Source organism: Gekko japonicus, unplaced genomic scaffold (genome assembly GCF_001447785.1).
Source record: "Gekko japonicus isolate JY-2015 unplaced genomic scaffold, Gekko_japonicus_V1.1 scaffold596, whole genome shotgun sequence".
In the NCBI taxonomy this organism is placed as follows: Eukaryota; Metazoa; Chordata; class Lepidosauria; order Squamata; family Gekkonidae; genus Gekko; species Gekko japonicus.
The window spans coordinates 849,321-863,885 of record NW_015174859.1 but is presented as its reverse complement, the minus strand read 5'-3'; the positions used below and the strand labels follow the sequence as shown (position 1 = coordinate 863,885).

Below are 14,565 nucleotides of genomic sequence, written 5' to 3'. Positions count from 1 at the left end.
GTCAAGAAGTTCTTCCTAATGTTTAGCTGAAAACTCTTCTGATTGAATTTCAACCCGTTGGTTCTGGTCCAACCTTCTGCAGCAACATAAAACAACTCCACACCATCCTCTGTATGACGGCCCCTCAAGTACGTGAAGATGAAGTACTGAGAAGGCGGCTAGCCTGACCATTTTCTATACATGTCCAAGCGATGTGCAGGACTATTGTGGTCAGTGTGGCCATTTCTCTCTCTAGTCTCTGTGCAGGCAGCCATCCCACAGGGCGAGGAAGGATGGTGTGCCCTGTAGAAGCCAGACTAGCAGCTTCTGCAGTGACCAGCGTGGTTCTCTCTTTGCCTTTTGTGATGAGGCAGGCCGGGGCAGGGGGTGTTCTGTGTGCCCTCCAGGGACATCCAGAGGGCAGTACGGGCATCATGGTACTTCCAAGCAGTAGTGCAGTTTGAAAAGGTTAGATGTGGGGCTGCTGCATGGTTTAAGATGTCACATGCGCTTCCCTTGTAAAGCTGCCGTCTGCTTTGGGGGCCTCCCTGCGGAGCCCATGAATCAGGCCCCTGACCTGGCTCTGATAGCACCACTGCTTCCAGAACGCCCACCTCTCCTCTTGAGGCCTGGGGCCACAACTCTTGATTCTCAAAAGCTGTCAGAACTCCAGGGGGAGGAGCACACAAAGGTGCAGCTCCAGGACGTGCCCTTCCCCACTGCAACAACGAGGCCATCCACTGGAGAGGGAGATATGCCTGAAAGCCGTGGGAGTAACCAATCTGGAGGAGCTGTGTTTGCAGGGAGTGGGTCTGCCCCAGGATCTGAGACCTAGCCTCGGATCTGCCTCCCCCACAGTCTCCCTTTTGCACGAGAAAAGGCAAAACCGAGAGGCTAGTGACTTCCCCCCTTGTGAAATCTTGCACGCAAAAAACATACATTCAGATTAGTTCCTTTCCCCTCCTCCTCTCAAATCGCCCCCCTTTCTCTTTTCCCCCCTCACAGATAGGAGAACTTGAAAGATTTGTTATTCTTTTCAATAGAAAATACTTGTCATTGTGTAAGTTTGGACTCAGTGCTCTTGGGAATGCAGGCCATGGCTGTTTCCACACCTGAAAAGGTGTGCGTTGGAGGGAGCTCCTGCATGCCTGGTCTGAACTACAAATGCTTTTAGAATGGCCTCGGTGGCCACAGGATGGAGCTGTGCCCACCATCCCTTGTAGTTTAACCCAGCCCTGTCTGTGGAGGAGGAGGAGGAGATTGGATTTATACCCTGCCCTTCACTCGGAGTCTCAGAGCAGCTTACAAGCTCCTTTCCCTTCCCCTCCCCACAACAGACACCCTGTGAGGTAGGTGGGGCTAAGAGAGTTCTTTCCAGAACTGTCCTTGAGAGAACAGCTCTGACCAGAACTATGGCTTGCCCAAGGTCATCCAGCAGCTGCGTGTGGAGGAGTGGGGAATCAAATCCAGTCCTCCCAGATTAGAGTCCGCACACTTAGCCACGACACCAAACTGGCTGTGGATGGTGGAGGGCAGCTCTGCCACCAGGTCCTGCTGGAGGGTTGAGGTAGCTGGCTGGCCACTGTTGGAAACAGGAGCCCGGGTCTGATCCAGGTGGGCTTTTCACAGATACTGTCAGGCCGGTCTTCCTGTATTTCAGGAGTGGTTTCCCTCAGACCAACTGGTGAGCCGATGACCGAGTCAAAGGGATGACAGCCTGATCATTTTTTCTCCCAGTTTGTGACACAGCACACAGCCTGCACAAGCATCCCAAAACACACAAACTTTGTGCTGAACTTTCTTGCATCTAGGACATACCCCAGTTTTGGGGTTCGTCGCTCATTCCAAGGAACTCTGTACGAGGTTAAGAACACTAAAGTTTGTATGTTGTTGTATCGTCTTACTGGGCACGCCAGCTGGGCTCCTGCACTTGACCTCGTGTGGGCCAGGTGAGCCCGAGAAAGGTTAGGGAACTGCGCTGCTGGCCATGTTCCCCCCACCAAGAAGCCCACCAGGTCCCCTCCCCAGCCATCTCTCCTAAGCCCCTCCCCTCATAGCTGGCACCCACATCCGTCGCCTTCTTTTCTGCCTGTTCCAGTTTCTCCTGGGCATCCTTCAGGGCTTCTGAATATTTATCCAGCTCGTCCTCAGTGCCTTTCAGCTTCTTTTGCAGAGCTACCAGCTCATCTTCCACCTGTCCAGAGAGGAAACACAGTCATGTGAGAAGGATTGCTGTGGGGAGAAATGGCTGGGAACGTTCCCCATGACCCAGATCTTCCCTTCCACGATACCCTGAGGAGTTCAAGTCATGCCGTTCCACCACCACCATCCATTTCCCTTTCCCTTTTTGGACCATCAATACTTTCAGCACTTTGGACTTCCTACCTTGTCAGGTGGTGGGTGGTGCTCTTCTGTTTCAAGCTACACATTTGTATGCCTACCTGGGTGATCCGCCAAGGTCTGTGGGCAGCCTTGTTTCAGCACCCTGCTGAGAACAACTGGGGGATCCACAAGGAATGACAAGGGACACAGACACACCCTTCCATAGTATCATTGTGTACCGTTGCCAGGCTTTGGGGCCAGAGGTATTGTGCTCTCAATTGCCTAACAGTGCTCTGCTCAGAACCCTGACAGAGACTCGCTCCCAGGTGTATCTGATTGGGGTTCTCCACCTATCTGTGGCATGCATTTTAAACCAGGAGGGGGGTTCTTGGGGGGGGTACAGGTATGTGTTGTGCTCTCATCATCTGGCACCTCAGCAGTTGAGGCCAGGAACAGGAGTGCCCCAGCTGTTCACCTGGCCCTGTACCTGAGTGGGACCTTGGCAGGACAGTGATACACATTCACCTCTTCTCTATGCTGCCCAAGAGAGTGGAGGCAACTCTCCTGCCTCCCCCAGCCCTGATTCACCTTTCATTTGAGAACACTTCGATTGATCAGGGACTGAGCCCCCTTCACAGCGTCAACTCCAGAGGGTTGCGTGACTTGTTTGGATCAAAAGAGCTGCACTGCCTGCAACCTAGTTTTTGCTCCACACACAAATACAGCAGGCTCTTCTAAGCCTCTAGAAATTTAACGCATCCTGGACTGATGGGGGGGGGGTACATAAATTATCCCTTCACTTAATTTGTTCGTTTCTGCCCTGCCTTTCTCCCCAATGGGGACCCTCCCCTTAAGGTATGGACTAAGCCTGCAGTCCATCAGAGCCCTCCAAAGCAGCCAGTCAAGAGCTCAGGCGACAGGGCACGGGGCTTGTGGCTGTAGCCCTCTGGCCAATGCCACGCACATGCAAAGCACAGAGCCTGGTGGTGGGAACTGCATGTGAAGGTCACGTCACACCAGAGAGGGGGCACTTAGTGCAAAAAGACAAGGGAGGGGACAGGTATTGTGCTCTCAATTGCCTAACAGTGCTCTGCTCAGAACCCTGACAGAGACTCGCTCCCAGGTGTATCTGATTGGGGTTCTCCACCTATCTGTGGCATGCATTTTAAACCAGGAGGGGGGTTATTGGGGGGGTACAGGTATGTCCTTCCTCCTTGCAAGGGTCTCCACTGCCCCATGCCTGTCTTTGCATGCTTCCGTCTCCATCTTGCCTTTTCAGACCTGGACCTGGCCTGGTGGAACATGCTTTCCAACCAATGCTCCCTCTAAGCTGTGGAGTCTTGTGAGCAGAAATCCTACCTTTGTGAGCTACTGGCATTAAAGTTGTGAGCGAGCCATTTGCCTACTGCATAAATCAGTTTGCTCCAGAGCCTTCCTTCCTGAGCTAAGACAGAAATGTGTGAGCCGGAGGCTGAAAAACTGTGAGCTAGCTCATGCTAACTCAGCTTAGAGGGAACACTGCTTCCAACTGAGATCAGGGTCTTGCGAAATCTGCTGCAATTGCACAGGGCCTGTAAAGCAGCGCTGTTCCACCAGACTTTTGGTGGAGGCAGCAGATTACAAGCAATGCCCCCTCTAAGCTGTGGAGTCTTGTGAGCAAAAATTCTACTTTGTGAGCTGCTGGTATTGTGAGCGAGCGATTTGGCTACTGCATAAATTAGTTTGCTCTGGAGCCCTCCTTCCTGAGCTGAGACAAAAACGTGTGAGCTGGAGGCTAAAAAAACTGAGCGAGTTCACTCTGACTCAGCTTAGAGGGAACACTGATTACAAGGAACATCACCCTCCCCTGCCTCAATTACTCCATGGCAATGTTGAATTTACTGATGCCAGGAGTGGCTGAGCTATTCCATCAGAGCAATCCGCTTGCCTTCCCCGTTATAAACTCAGTGTGCACTAGAATATCACTAACCACCGAGCTGTCCGTCAGGTAATTTCAATTAGTTATTCCAGTTTTAAATGGTTGGGATTCATATTCTTAATGATTCAGTGTTTTTATGGGATTGCTCAGTTGCTGATATGTTGTGAGCTGCTCTGAGCCCGCTTGCAGGGTAGGGCAGGATATAAATCTCTAAATAAATAAGCGCGTGCTTCCCAGCATCCTGTGGCAAACATGGCTGCCCAACAGCCTCTAGCAGGCCTCCTTCCTGTATGCCCAGTCGGGCGAGTGGCCGGAGAACCACTCCTGGGTGTGGGAGGGGTGGGTTCTGGTCTGGCCTCCGCCCTGTTTGCTGTTTCTGGGCAAACACTTCTACTACTACCACCACTGAAACAACGGGGTTGGGAGCGGTCCCCGGAAGAACTGCCATAAATTGGCATGGCACTGATGCTGCTGGACTGGCTTGGACCATCGACAGGACAATTTCACCTAAGGAAATGATCGTTACCATCCTCAGAGACCATCTTGTTTGTATGGAGCACTTTATCTGTTTTGTTGTGATTTAATAGTTTTTACTGTTTTATATTGCTTTATGTATGGGCTTGTGCCCCTGTGTAAGCCGCCCTGAGCCCATTCGCGGGGAGGGTGGGGTAAAAATGCAAATAAATAAAATAAAAGTGTGGCCTTTCTGGCAAGCATTCCCTTTCTGGGAATCCAACCCATGCCTCCCATTCGCCTTTCCCCAGGGGTGGGATTGCCTTTTGGGGAGGGTGTCGTTGTGTGCTCCCTGGCTACCTCCCCAGTGTCCGCATTGGAGCTTCTGCCTCCCACTGTGTGTGTTCAGGATCTGGACCCTTGGAGTGAGAGGTCTGGTGTGGTCCACTGGGAGTGCCTCTGTCAACTGGGCTGCTAGCACAGGAACACTGTGGCCGGAACAGCCATGCCCTCCTCCCGTGCATCCGCCTGGCCAAAGGGACTCAGACCCACGCCTGCAGAGCTTGCTGGAGCATGTTGGCCCCAGGATCCTGCTGCTCACACCGCCTGCCTCCCTGAGACTAGGGGGGCCAGTCATTCTTTTCTGCCTGCCTTCTGGGGCTCTGCAGATGGGTGGCTCTATGAGGTCCGGAGTGTGTGGTTGGTTGCGTCTATGGGTGCTGTTCATGGGGGCAGCAGTGGCATGCTCTTCCATGGATGGGGGATGTCAGCAGGCCTGTAGCCAGGATTTTTAAGGTTGGGGGCATTCAAATTCCTTAAGGGGCACTGGCGAATTGAATTAAAGGAATACCCAACTCCCCCAGGGCTCTTTTTGTAGCAGGAATCCCTTTGCATATTAGGCCACACCCCTTAATGTAGCCAATCCTCCAAGAGCTTACAGAGCTCTTCTTACAGGAGCTACTGTAAGCTCTTGGAGGATTGGCTACATTAGGGGTCTGTTGCTTAATATGCAAAGGAGTACCTGCTACAAAAAGAGCCCTGCAGGGGTCCTGGGCTAGATGGGAAGTCGTGGGGCCTTGCCAGTAAGTCAGGGGGCCTAGCCCCTAGATGCCCCAGTGTAGCTACAGGTCTGGATGTCAGTGGGGTTGCCGTGCACTCTGGTGTGATCATGTTTAGGGTCCCAAGGGGCTTTTGTATCACTTATTTCCCCTTGGTGGAAGGGCCACAAGATACCGACTGATGCCGGTATCAGTATATGCTAGTATCAGAGTTACAGCTCCTCTTAGGACTCCATGTTAACAACACAGCAAGAATGAAGAAACATGTAACAACATGTAGAAAATTAATATGGGAATAATATAAGAGGAGTACCTGCTATATTACTTTTTTACAAGTATTATTCAAAAAAAATTCTACTTACAGCTTTGAATTTGCTTCAGTTTAACATTTAAATAATACTTCATTCCTTTTTCCTAATAAAATAACTCAGATCAAGTTTTGTTTTTGTTTTTACTATGGGGAGGACATCAATTAACATGGGGTATTCCCCCAATTTTGTTTATATGTCAAAATAACATCCTAAGTCAGGCCACATTCTAGGGCGTTGGGAAAATGTCCAGTTCACAGGTTTTTCCAGATAAGCCAGATCCACATTGTTAATCAGAACAGATAAGCTCCCGGCCCTGCCCTGGATAGCCCAGGCAAACCCAATCTCCTCAGATCTCGGGAACTAAGCAGTGTCGACTCTGCCAAGTACTGGGATGGGAGGCCTCCTTGGAATACCAGCAGCCGGGAGGCAGGGGCAGGCTTTATTCAGCCACCTTTCTGAATATGTTCCAGGCCCCCCAGTACGGGTCAGTCACCAGAGGTCGCCATGACTTCCGGATGCACACACTCACACCCACATGCACATAAGAGTACAAATATGAAAGAGAGAGAAAGAGACAAGCTTCCACAGAAGACAGCTGGACGGAGGTTCCAGATCCAGCCTTCTAATTTATCTTCGGCCTTCCCTCCAAAGAGTTCAGGGCAATATCCCTGCTTGAAATCCGCTTCAGCAGCAGCCCCTGAAGCTCAGACAGTGGATGTCTGCAGCAGAGACTTCAGAATCCTGGTGGCCCCTCTGAGGCAGAGGAGTTGCATGTGGAGCTCTAGCTAATTGGATGGGCTGGCTGACAACCAGCTCCCCTACGCCCCTCATTCTCTCCTTGGATGCCTTTTGCCACCCTCCTATCGCAGGGCTGGCGTGTCACCTTCCCTATCAGTCCATGCTCACTTTGGAAAAGCTGCTATTTATATCCTGTGGAGCAAGAGCAGGAGAGCTGTCTGCCCCTCTTCTGCAGAGAAGACCCACTGTCTCAGTGCTGGGTGGCACTCGCTAGGTGTCACTTAGGGTTGCCATCTCCAGGTTGAGAAATTCCTGGATATTTGGGGGTAGAGCCTAGGGAGGGCAGGAACCTCAGCAGGGTCTAATGCCATAGAGTCTACCCTCCGAAGCAGCCCTTTTCTCTGTCATCTGTTGTCATTCCAGGAGATATCCGGGTCCCACCTGGAGGTTGGCAACATTAGTCACTGGTCAAGCTGTGGGGGCTCCTATGCTTTCCCTCTCTCTTTCTTTCTCATGCCCACTGGCAACAGGTGGAGGGGTCCTAGCCAATGTTCCCTCTAAGCTGCGGAGTCTTGTGAGCAAAAATTCTACTTTGTGAGCCGCTGGCATTAAAGTTGTGAGCGAGGCATTTGGCTACTGCATAAATCAGTTTGCTCCGGAGCCCTCCTTCCTGAGCTAAGACAAAAATGTGTGAGCTGGAGGCTAAAAAACTGTGAGCTAGCTCACACTAACTCAGCTTAGAGGGAACACTGGGCCCAGCAGGCCTCTGCTGCACCACATTCAATTTGGTTGTGGCCAAAGTCCGGCAGGTGCTGCAGCTGCTGCATGCCTTCACCTGAACTCGGGGATACAGAACAAAAAAAAACACTTTTCACTAAGTACATCGAGGCTCCTTCCCTGTCCTGCCAGGGCAGAACCACTTCCTTCTGGAGAGACCGACCCCAGAAGGATCAAGGATGCATATAGCCACTCACGGCAAAGTTTCAGTTAGGAACTGGGCCAGTCTCTATGCAGGATTCCCCCCCCCAATGCCCTCTGTAATCCTAACCACAATGAGAAGTAGAGAAGAAGAAGAGGAGGAGGAGATTTTATACCCCGCCCTTCACTACCCAAAGAAGTCTCCGAGTGGCTTACAAACTCCAGAGGGGAAGGTGCCAAGCTCCTCCAGGGTCGCCAAGGGCCCCGGGGTGCATCGTCACCCTCCTTGCTGTGCTGCCCAAAGCAGACACTTGAGCGGCTTGTCTTGGAGAACCGTTTGGCGAGCTCGCCTCAGTCCCCCCCTTCCCAGTCTGGATTATGGGTACACCACAACAACGGATCTCTTCACAGACTTCTATGCAAGGTTGCCGAGAGGCTCTCTGAGAAGTGCTTCCAGCCCTCCAGCAATGAACTACAGGAATCCTTTGTACAGCACGGACCAGTGCCCCCCCTCTCACCTGCTTGCACTTGTCCTCAGCTGCTTTCTTGTCTGCCTCCGCCTGCTCTGCCCGGTCGATGGCATTCTCCTTGTCCAGCTTCAGCATCTGCATCTTCTTCTTGATGGCCTCCATCCTGGCAGCGTCTCTCTTCGAGCAGGAGAGTGTGGGCTGAGGTCCTTTGTGAAGGGGCAGAAGAGTGGGGCGCCTGGGCGGTCTGCGATAGTTTTAAACTCTGGCTGGGCCTCCCTGGATGTTCCCGTAGCTGCCACGTCCCTTGTGGGCCCCCAGGACTATCGCAGGCAGACCTTTCTCAGAGATAAGTTGGAACAGACTCAGTGGTGGACTCTTTAGTACTTGGACATCACCTTATTTGGGGCTTGGCTTCTTTAAAGAGAGAAAAGGACCCTTGTTTCCATTTTTAACTCCCCAGCAGAAGCAAGAGCAAATGCCTGGGCAGAAAACAAAACCCCACCGCCACGGCCGAGCAGGGAAATGGAAGGCTCGGCCACAGGAAATGGCCCGGCTCTTCCAAAGCCAGGCATGAATGAATGAATTTATTCACGGTCATTGACCAACATGTAAACCGCTTTACATTTTGTAACATAGAAAGAAAACATCACATTAAAATAGAGGCAAAATTTTAAAGACTGATTGTAAAAACGATAAAACCATAATGGTTAAAATTAATAAAACTAAATCTTCGTTCTCCTCTTTTCAAGCTACTCTTCCAAAGCCAGGAGGAATGGGCACCACCGAGCTGTGGCAAAGTGATCCGCTCCTGCTAAGCCAAAAAGAGGATGTTATTTCAACAAAGAAATGGGATAGAGCAGACAGCAGACCAATGCCCCCTCTAAGCTGTGGAGTCTTGTGAGCAAAAATTCTACTTCGTGAGCTCCTGGCAATAAAGTTGTGAGCGAGGGATTGGGCTACTGCATCAATTAGTTCGCTCCGGAGCCCTCCTTCCTGAGCGGAGACAAAAATGTGTGAGCTGGAGGCTAAAAAGCTTTGAGCTATCTCACACTAACTCAGCTTAGAGGCAACATTGCAGCAGACCATCCACATTGTTACTGTTATTCCTGATGAGCCAGAATTAGCTTGCATGCTTTTAATGCTTCAGTGTTTTCGAGCTGCCCCTTGAGGATTCCCAGTTAAAGGATAACTTTCCAGGGGTCTCTCTATTCATTTTGTAAACCCTCCAGAAACACAACAAACACGACAAAGCACAACTCAATCCTTACACCTCCCATCAGCCAGCCGAGCTTAATTCACAACTGCAAACAGGAAACGGCTTTGGTCCCCACCAGTGTTCCCTCTAAGCTGAGTTAGTGTGAGCTAGCTCACAGTTTTTTCGCCTCCAGCTCCCGCAGGAAGGAGGGCTCCAGAGCCAACTAATTGATGCAGTAGCCAAATCACCTGCTCACAACTTTAATGCCAGTAGCTCACAAAGTAGGATTTTGGCTCATGGGACTCCACAGCTTAGAGGGAACATTGGTCCCCACTACCACCCGCCAGGTCAGAGAGTTGGGGATAGCCTGTCTACACCAACGGAGAAGAGGGCCAACCACCCACCCACTGGGGCAAGCTCAAGGGGCGGGCCAGGAACCGGCCCGGGGACCTGCGTCATTGGGAACCTGGGGTCTGGTGGTTGGCCCCGGGTCAACACCCCCGGGTGCTCAGGGAAGGAGTTGGGGTGCTCCAACCCCGGCCGGCCTGAGGCCTACCAGCCATGCAAGGAGGGAAAGGAGGTGGGGCCTGGCTGTGGCAATGACGGGGGACTGACAGAGAAGAGGAAGGATGGATCTCCTCAGGAGGAGGGGGGAAACTAACTGGACCGACGGCTTACTTGCTGTAAGGTGGGGCGGGGGCACAGGTGGGAATGAAGAGGAGGCGAAAAGGCACAACCGGGGAGGATGTGGTCGGCGTTTAGGTGAACTTGGGAGCCGAGTGTGGAGAGCCAGCTGTGGACGCCTCACCTGGGCAAAGAAAGAGAGAAGGGGATGACCTTGTCGCAGCTCGGTGTAACACTGGTCCCAGAACTTAAACCCCAATGGACGGCAGGTGTGAAGCAACACCCAACTGCCCAGGTGTCTGAGGTAATGCCAGACGCAACCCCTCACCTTCCCGGCATGCCCGCCCGCCGACCTTGCAGTCCCTAGTTGTGACGGATCCGAACCTGAGAGTTGGGTCAATTTATGGAGGACGTTTCTACGGCTAGTTATGAACCATGACAGCTGACTGCAACCTCCAGGCTTGGCAGCAGAATGCCTCCGATGGTCAAATGCAGGGGAGCACGCAGCCAGGGAGGGCGGCTGGTTGCCACTGCCAGCCCTGTTTGCAGCAAGTAACTGGTCAGTCTTGGAAGCACTCTTGGGTGCTGGACTAGATGGACTGTAAAGGTAAAGGTTCCCTTGCTCGAAAGCCATTCGAGTCCGACTCTAGGGTTGCGGTGCTCATCTCCGTTTCAAAGCCGAAGAGCCAGCGTTGTCCGAAGACGTTTCCGTGGTCATGTGGCCGGCATGACTAAACCCCAAGGGGCACGGAACGCTGTTACCTTCCCACTGAAGTGATACCTATTTATCTACTGGCAATTTCTTGCTTTCGAACTGCTAGGTTGGCAGGAGCTGGAACTAGAGACGGGAGCTCACTCCGTCATGCGGCACACTCGGGTCTCGAACTGCTGAACTACCGACCTTCCACAGCCTGCAGTTCAGCGTCTTAACCACTTGAGCCACCGCAGCTGGACTGATGGATTGTCTAATCCGGCAGGGCAACACTTGCATTCTTAATCTCATCCCCTTGCAGTGTGTAGAAAATGTTGCAGAATAGTTTCCAAAAGTTCAGCCACAGCCTATTCTACATACCTTTCTGATCTCTGGAACAAATGTAGAGTCCAGTGGCACCTTTAAGACCAACAAAGGTTTATTCAAGGTGTGAGCTTTTGTTTGCAAGGCACACTTTTTCAAATCCATTGGAATGGTAGGAGAGGTTCTAAACTTTTAGACAGGGATTTAACAGCAAATCAACATGCAACATGATGATGTTTAAGTTATGCAAAGTGAAAAACTAAATAACAAGTGAAGGTTATAATTGCTGTTAATTTGCTGTTAAATCCCTGTCTAAAAGTTTAGAACCTCTCCTACCATTCCAATGGATTTGAAAAAGTGTGCCTCGCACACAAAAGATCATACCTTCGATGTGTAATTCGACCCTATGGGACGCTACCGCCATCAGCATTTTATCTTTTTATATGTATTTATATGTAATCATATAATTTGTTGCATACTATGTTATTGCATGGTTTCAATGCATCTGTGGTTTAACGTATTTTAACCTACTGTAAACCGCCCTGAGCCTGCTATGCGAGGAGGGCAGGGTATAAATCGAATAAAATAAATAAATAAATACCTTGAATAAACCTTTGTTGGTCTTAAAGGTGCCACTGGACTCTACATTTGCTGTACTGCTTCAGACTGACATGGCTGGCTACCTGGATCTGTCTGAGCTCCATCACGTACAAAATCATTGTTGCCAGCAAGAATTCCTTTGAGCATACACAGAGTGTCCAAAGAGTTACCAGTCAAAAGCCACTCTGAAGACTTGCATGTCCCAATACGAAGCACTTTGCAAAAGAGAACCTTGGAGTATGGGGTGGCAGACCCTAGGAGGCTCAGATATTGTAAGCGTTCATTGTCAGTCTTGCCCACTCTTGTCCCTTGGAGAGAACAGCACATTTCTCAGCCACTCCAAAATAATGACAATTCCTCCAAAATCTCTATACTAGAACACCTGTGCTGTGTTGCAACTGGTTAGCATCATACCGTTACGATTGTAACAAGTGCTGACAGGACACACAGTAGAAGCGGAGCTTGGAATGGAAGCTTGGTGGAAACTGGATCCGTCCCACAGGAAATGGGGAGACAGTGGCCTGTAGCCTTGTATGGCAAAGTCAGCACCGACATCAAGGGAATTGCGTGAGGCCACATTGGCAGGCCCAGGGCTGGGACAGTGACAGCAGGCAGGAGATAATGAGTGTCGGCTGCTAGAAACCAGGTCTGGGGGTGGGGAGGAGAGGAGGGAGAGAAGGTTAGCCAGCATGACATGAATCAGAAATGCTGAGCTAGAGCAGGCCATCTAGGGCCACATCAACTTCTGGATCTCTGGGAAGCTCATGGAAGTGACAGTCTTGTTTATTATTTCGGCGGGGTATAAATCCAATCTCTTATCTTCTTCTTCTTCTTCAATTTATAACCCCACACCCTCTTCACTACGGAGGACTCAGGGCAGTTTACAGCAGAGGTGTCGAACTCGTTTCTTACAAGGGCCAAATCTGACATAAATGTCACTTTGCTGGGCCGGACCATGCGTGCAATAAAATGTAACACGAAGTACTGGAGACAAAAACTTTATAAAGGTGATTTCAGATGTCAAATGGCAATAGCAGGTGAATGACAATAGCAGGCTTGATTGGAGTAGGTGTGATATGCAGAGGAGTAGTAGGCGTGGAGATACCAAAATTGGCAATGAGACAGGAAACCTAGGTCTCAATTCCATACAGGAGGATTCAGTCCAGGAGGATGTAAAGAATAAATGGACATGAGTCTGACATTAGAAACCACAATGTTCAGTTGCTGACCTAAAAGTAGCAGTGCTCTTACAAAGGAATTTCAAAGGGACAGTAGAAAGAGAGACTGCTGAATTGCGATTGATAATGAAGCTCAAGACAATGCGTCCTCCTGGACTGAATTGACACCTAGGTTTCCTGTCTCATTACCAATGTGTGCTATTATCATTTGGCATCTAAAATCACTCCACGCTCCAAGATTCAAGGACCAATCCAGGTGTTCTAATTCCTAATCAGGCTCTTTCTTTCAAAAGAAAAATCCAGATAGGAACAGAGAAATCCAATCTTTTTTTTTTTTTTTTAAACTTTTCAGAATATGCCTGTGACGACCTCTTATCTGGGGAGGTCTGGTTTCCCTTTAAAAGGGTTCTTATGTTTTATTTTCCTATGGGTATCTGGCTGCCACCAGGAATATTTTAGGCTTTCCAAACCTTTATACTTTCTGTTTCTGGTTTTGGTATTGTGACCCAGGGTCTTGCCTTTCGAGGGACTATGTGTTTCCAGAGGAATAATGGATCAGGCTTCTGGGATAAACTTAAATAAAAAGGATTTATTTGAAGAGGAACAAAACTAAAGGTTGGATATTATGTAACTGGCTGGGAATAAGGTTCTTGTAACTATATTTGTCAACTGTATCACACACTCTGTCAGTTTTAGTGCTGACAGGAATCTCTTACTTAGGCAACCACACAGTTTAATCTCTTTGTAAATTTAACTGCTTTCAGAACTTTAAAGATTCCTTATTGAAGATATATGCTGCACTCTCTCTCAGATATCACACAGAACAAAACTCATATTAACTGCTTTTACACCGCACTCTCTGCTGACTCCCTCAGAACAAGACTTAACTCTAACTGTTTTACTGAACTTCCACACTCTGCATTCCCTGTCATCTCTAACTGTCACTCCTCACAGACATACAAATCATCCACACAGCATCCATTCCAAAACCCCTCCCCCTCTCCGTCACTCACCAATCATACCACTTGCCTGCTTCCAGCACCCTAGTTTGTCATACATCCATACAAACCAAACTTTTAAAGACACACACACAAATAAACATGAAATCGCCACAATGCCAAAATAATTTCCTCAATGTACATTGCACTTGTCAGAAGAACCCACCCACCCACTCTGTCAAACCCGATGTCTTGTTTGCAATGTTACTGGGGGAAATTCCAAAGAAGAGGGGGGAGTGTGGATGTGTGAGAGTGATAACGGCTTTATTGTAGGGCAATGCATCTCATGTAACTCTTCTGAAGATACCTCCCTTTCCCAGGGAAGTTGGCCAAATGGCCTTGGTCTGTGTCTGTGCTTCTTGGATATCATTAGCCATCCTTTACACTGTCACAACAATACTGAATTATCTTAAAATCACATTACAAGATTCTGAGCTTTCCAAAATACTAGGTAATAACTACCTTGTAATATGTATTTCCATTACCATTTAATTTTAAATTTCAATTTATCTTAGGTTTTATATCATTAAGACTCATTAAATTCAATTTTAAATGACATTTAACCTGCTGTAGCAGCCCACCTTAAACAGTTCTCCCCCCCCCCTTTTCTTTTCTTCTTGGATTCCCTTTTTTTGGGTGGGTTGTGGGTTACTCCTGTAATATTCCATTATGGGGGTACAGCCCTTTCCTTGCTTGCTTACTGTATCCAAAAAGAGTGCGTTAGACATGCTTGGGATTCTTTTCCAGTCCTCCATCTTGATGTCTTGTGGTTCTTTTGCTTCAAGCAG

General features: G+C 49.5%; 1 protein-coding gene across 2 annotated transcripts in view; it reads right to left on the bottom strand.

The window, feature by feature from the left end:
• The window catches only part of TPM4 (tropomyosin 4), a 17,106-nt gene extending 8,615 nt beyond the window's left edge, over nucleotides 1-8,491 (bottom strand). The window contains exons 1-2 of one of the 2 annotated variants that reach the window (XM_015424667.1): nucleotides 8,216-8,491; nucleotides 2,048-2,173 (exon numbers count right to left, since the gene is read on the bottom strand). In XM_015424667.1, the coding sequence (XP_015280153.1) occupies nucleotides 2,048-2,173; nucleotides 8,216-8,329 (240 nt within the window). In that variant the 5' untranslated portion in view covers nucleotides 8,330-8,491. The remainder of the gene's footprint in view (nucleotides 1-2,047; nucleotides 2,174-8,215) is intronic. The other variant, XM_015424668.1, reaches the window with a different exon arrangement.
• Nucleotides 8,492-14,565: the final 6,074 nt, after the last annotated feature.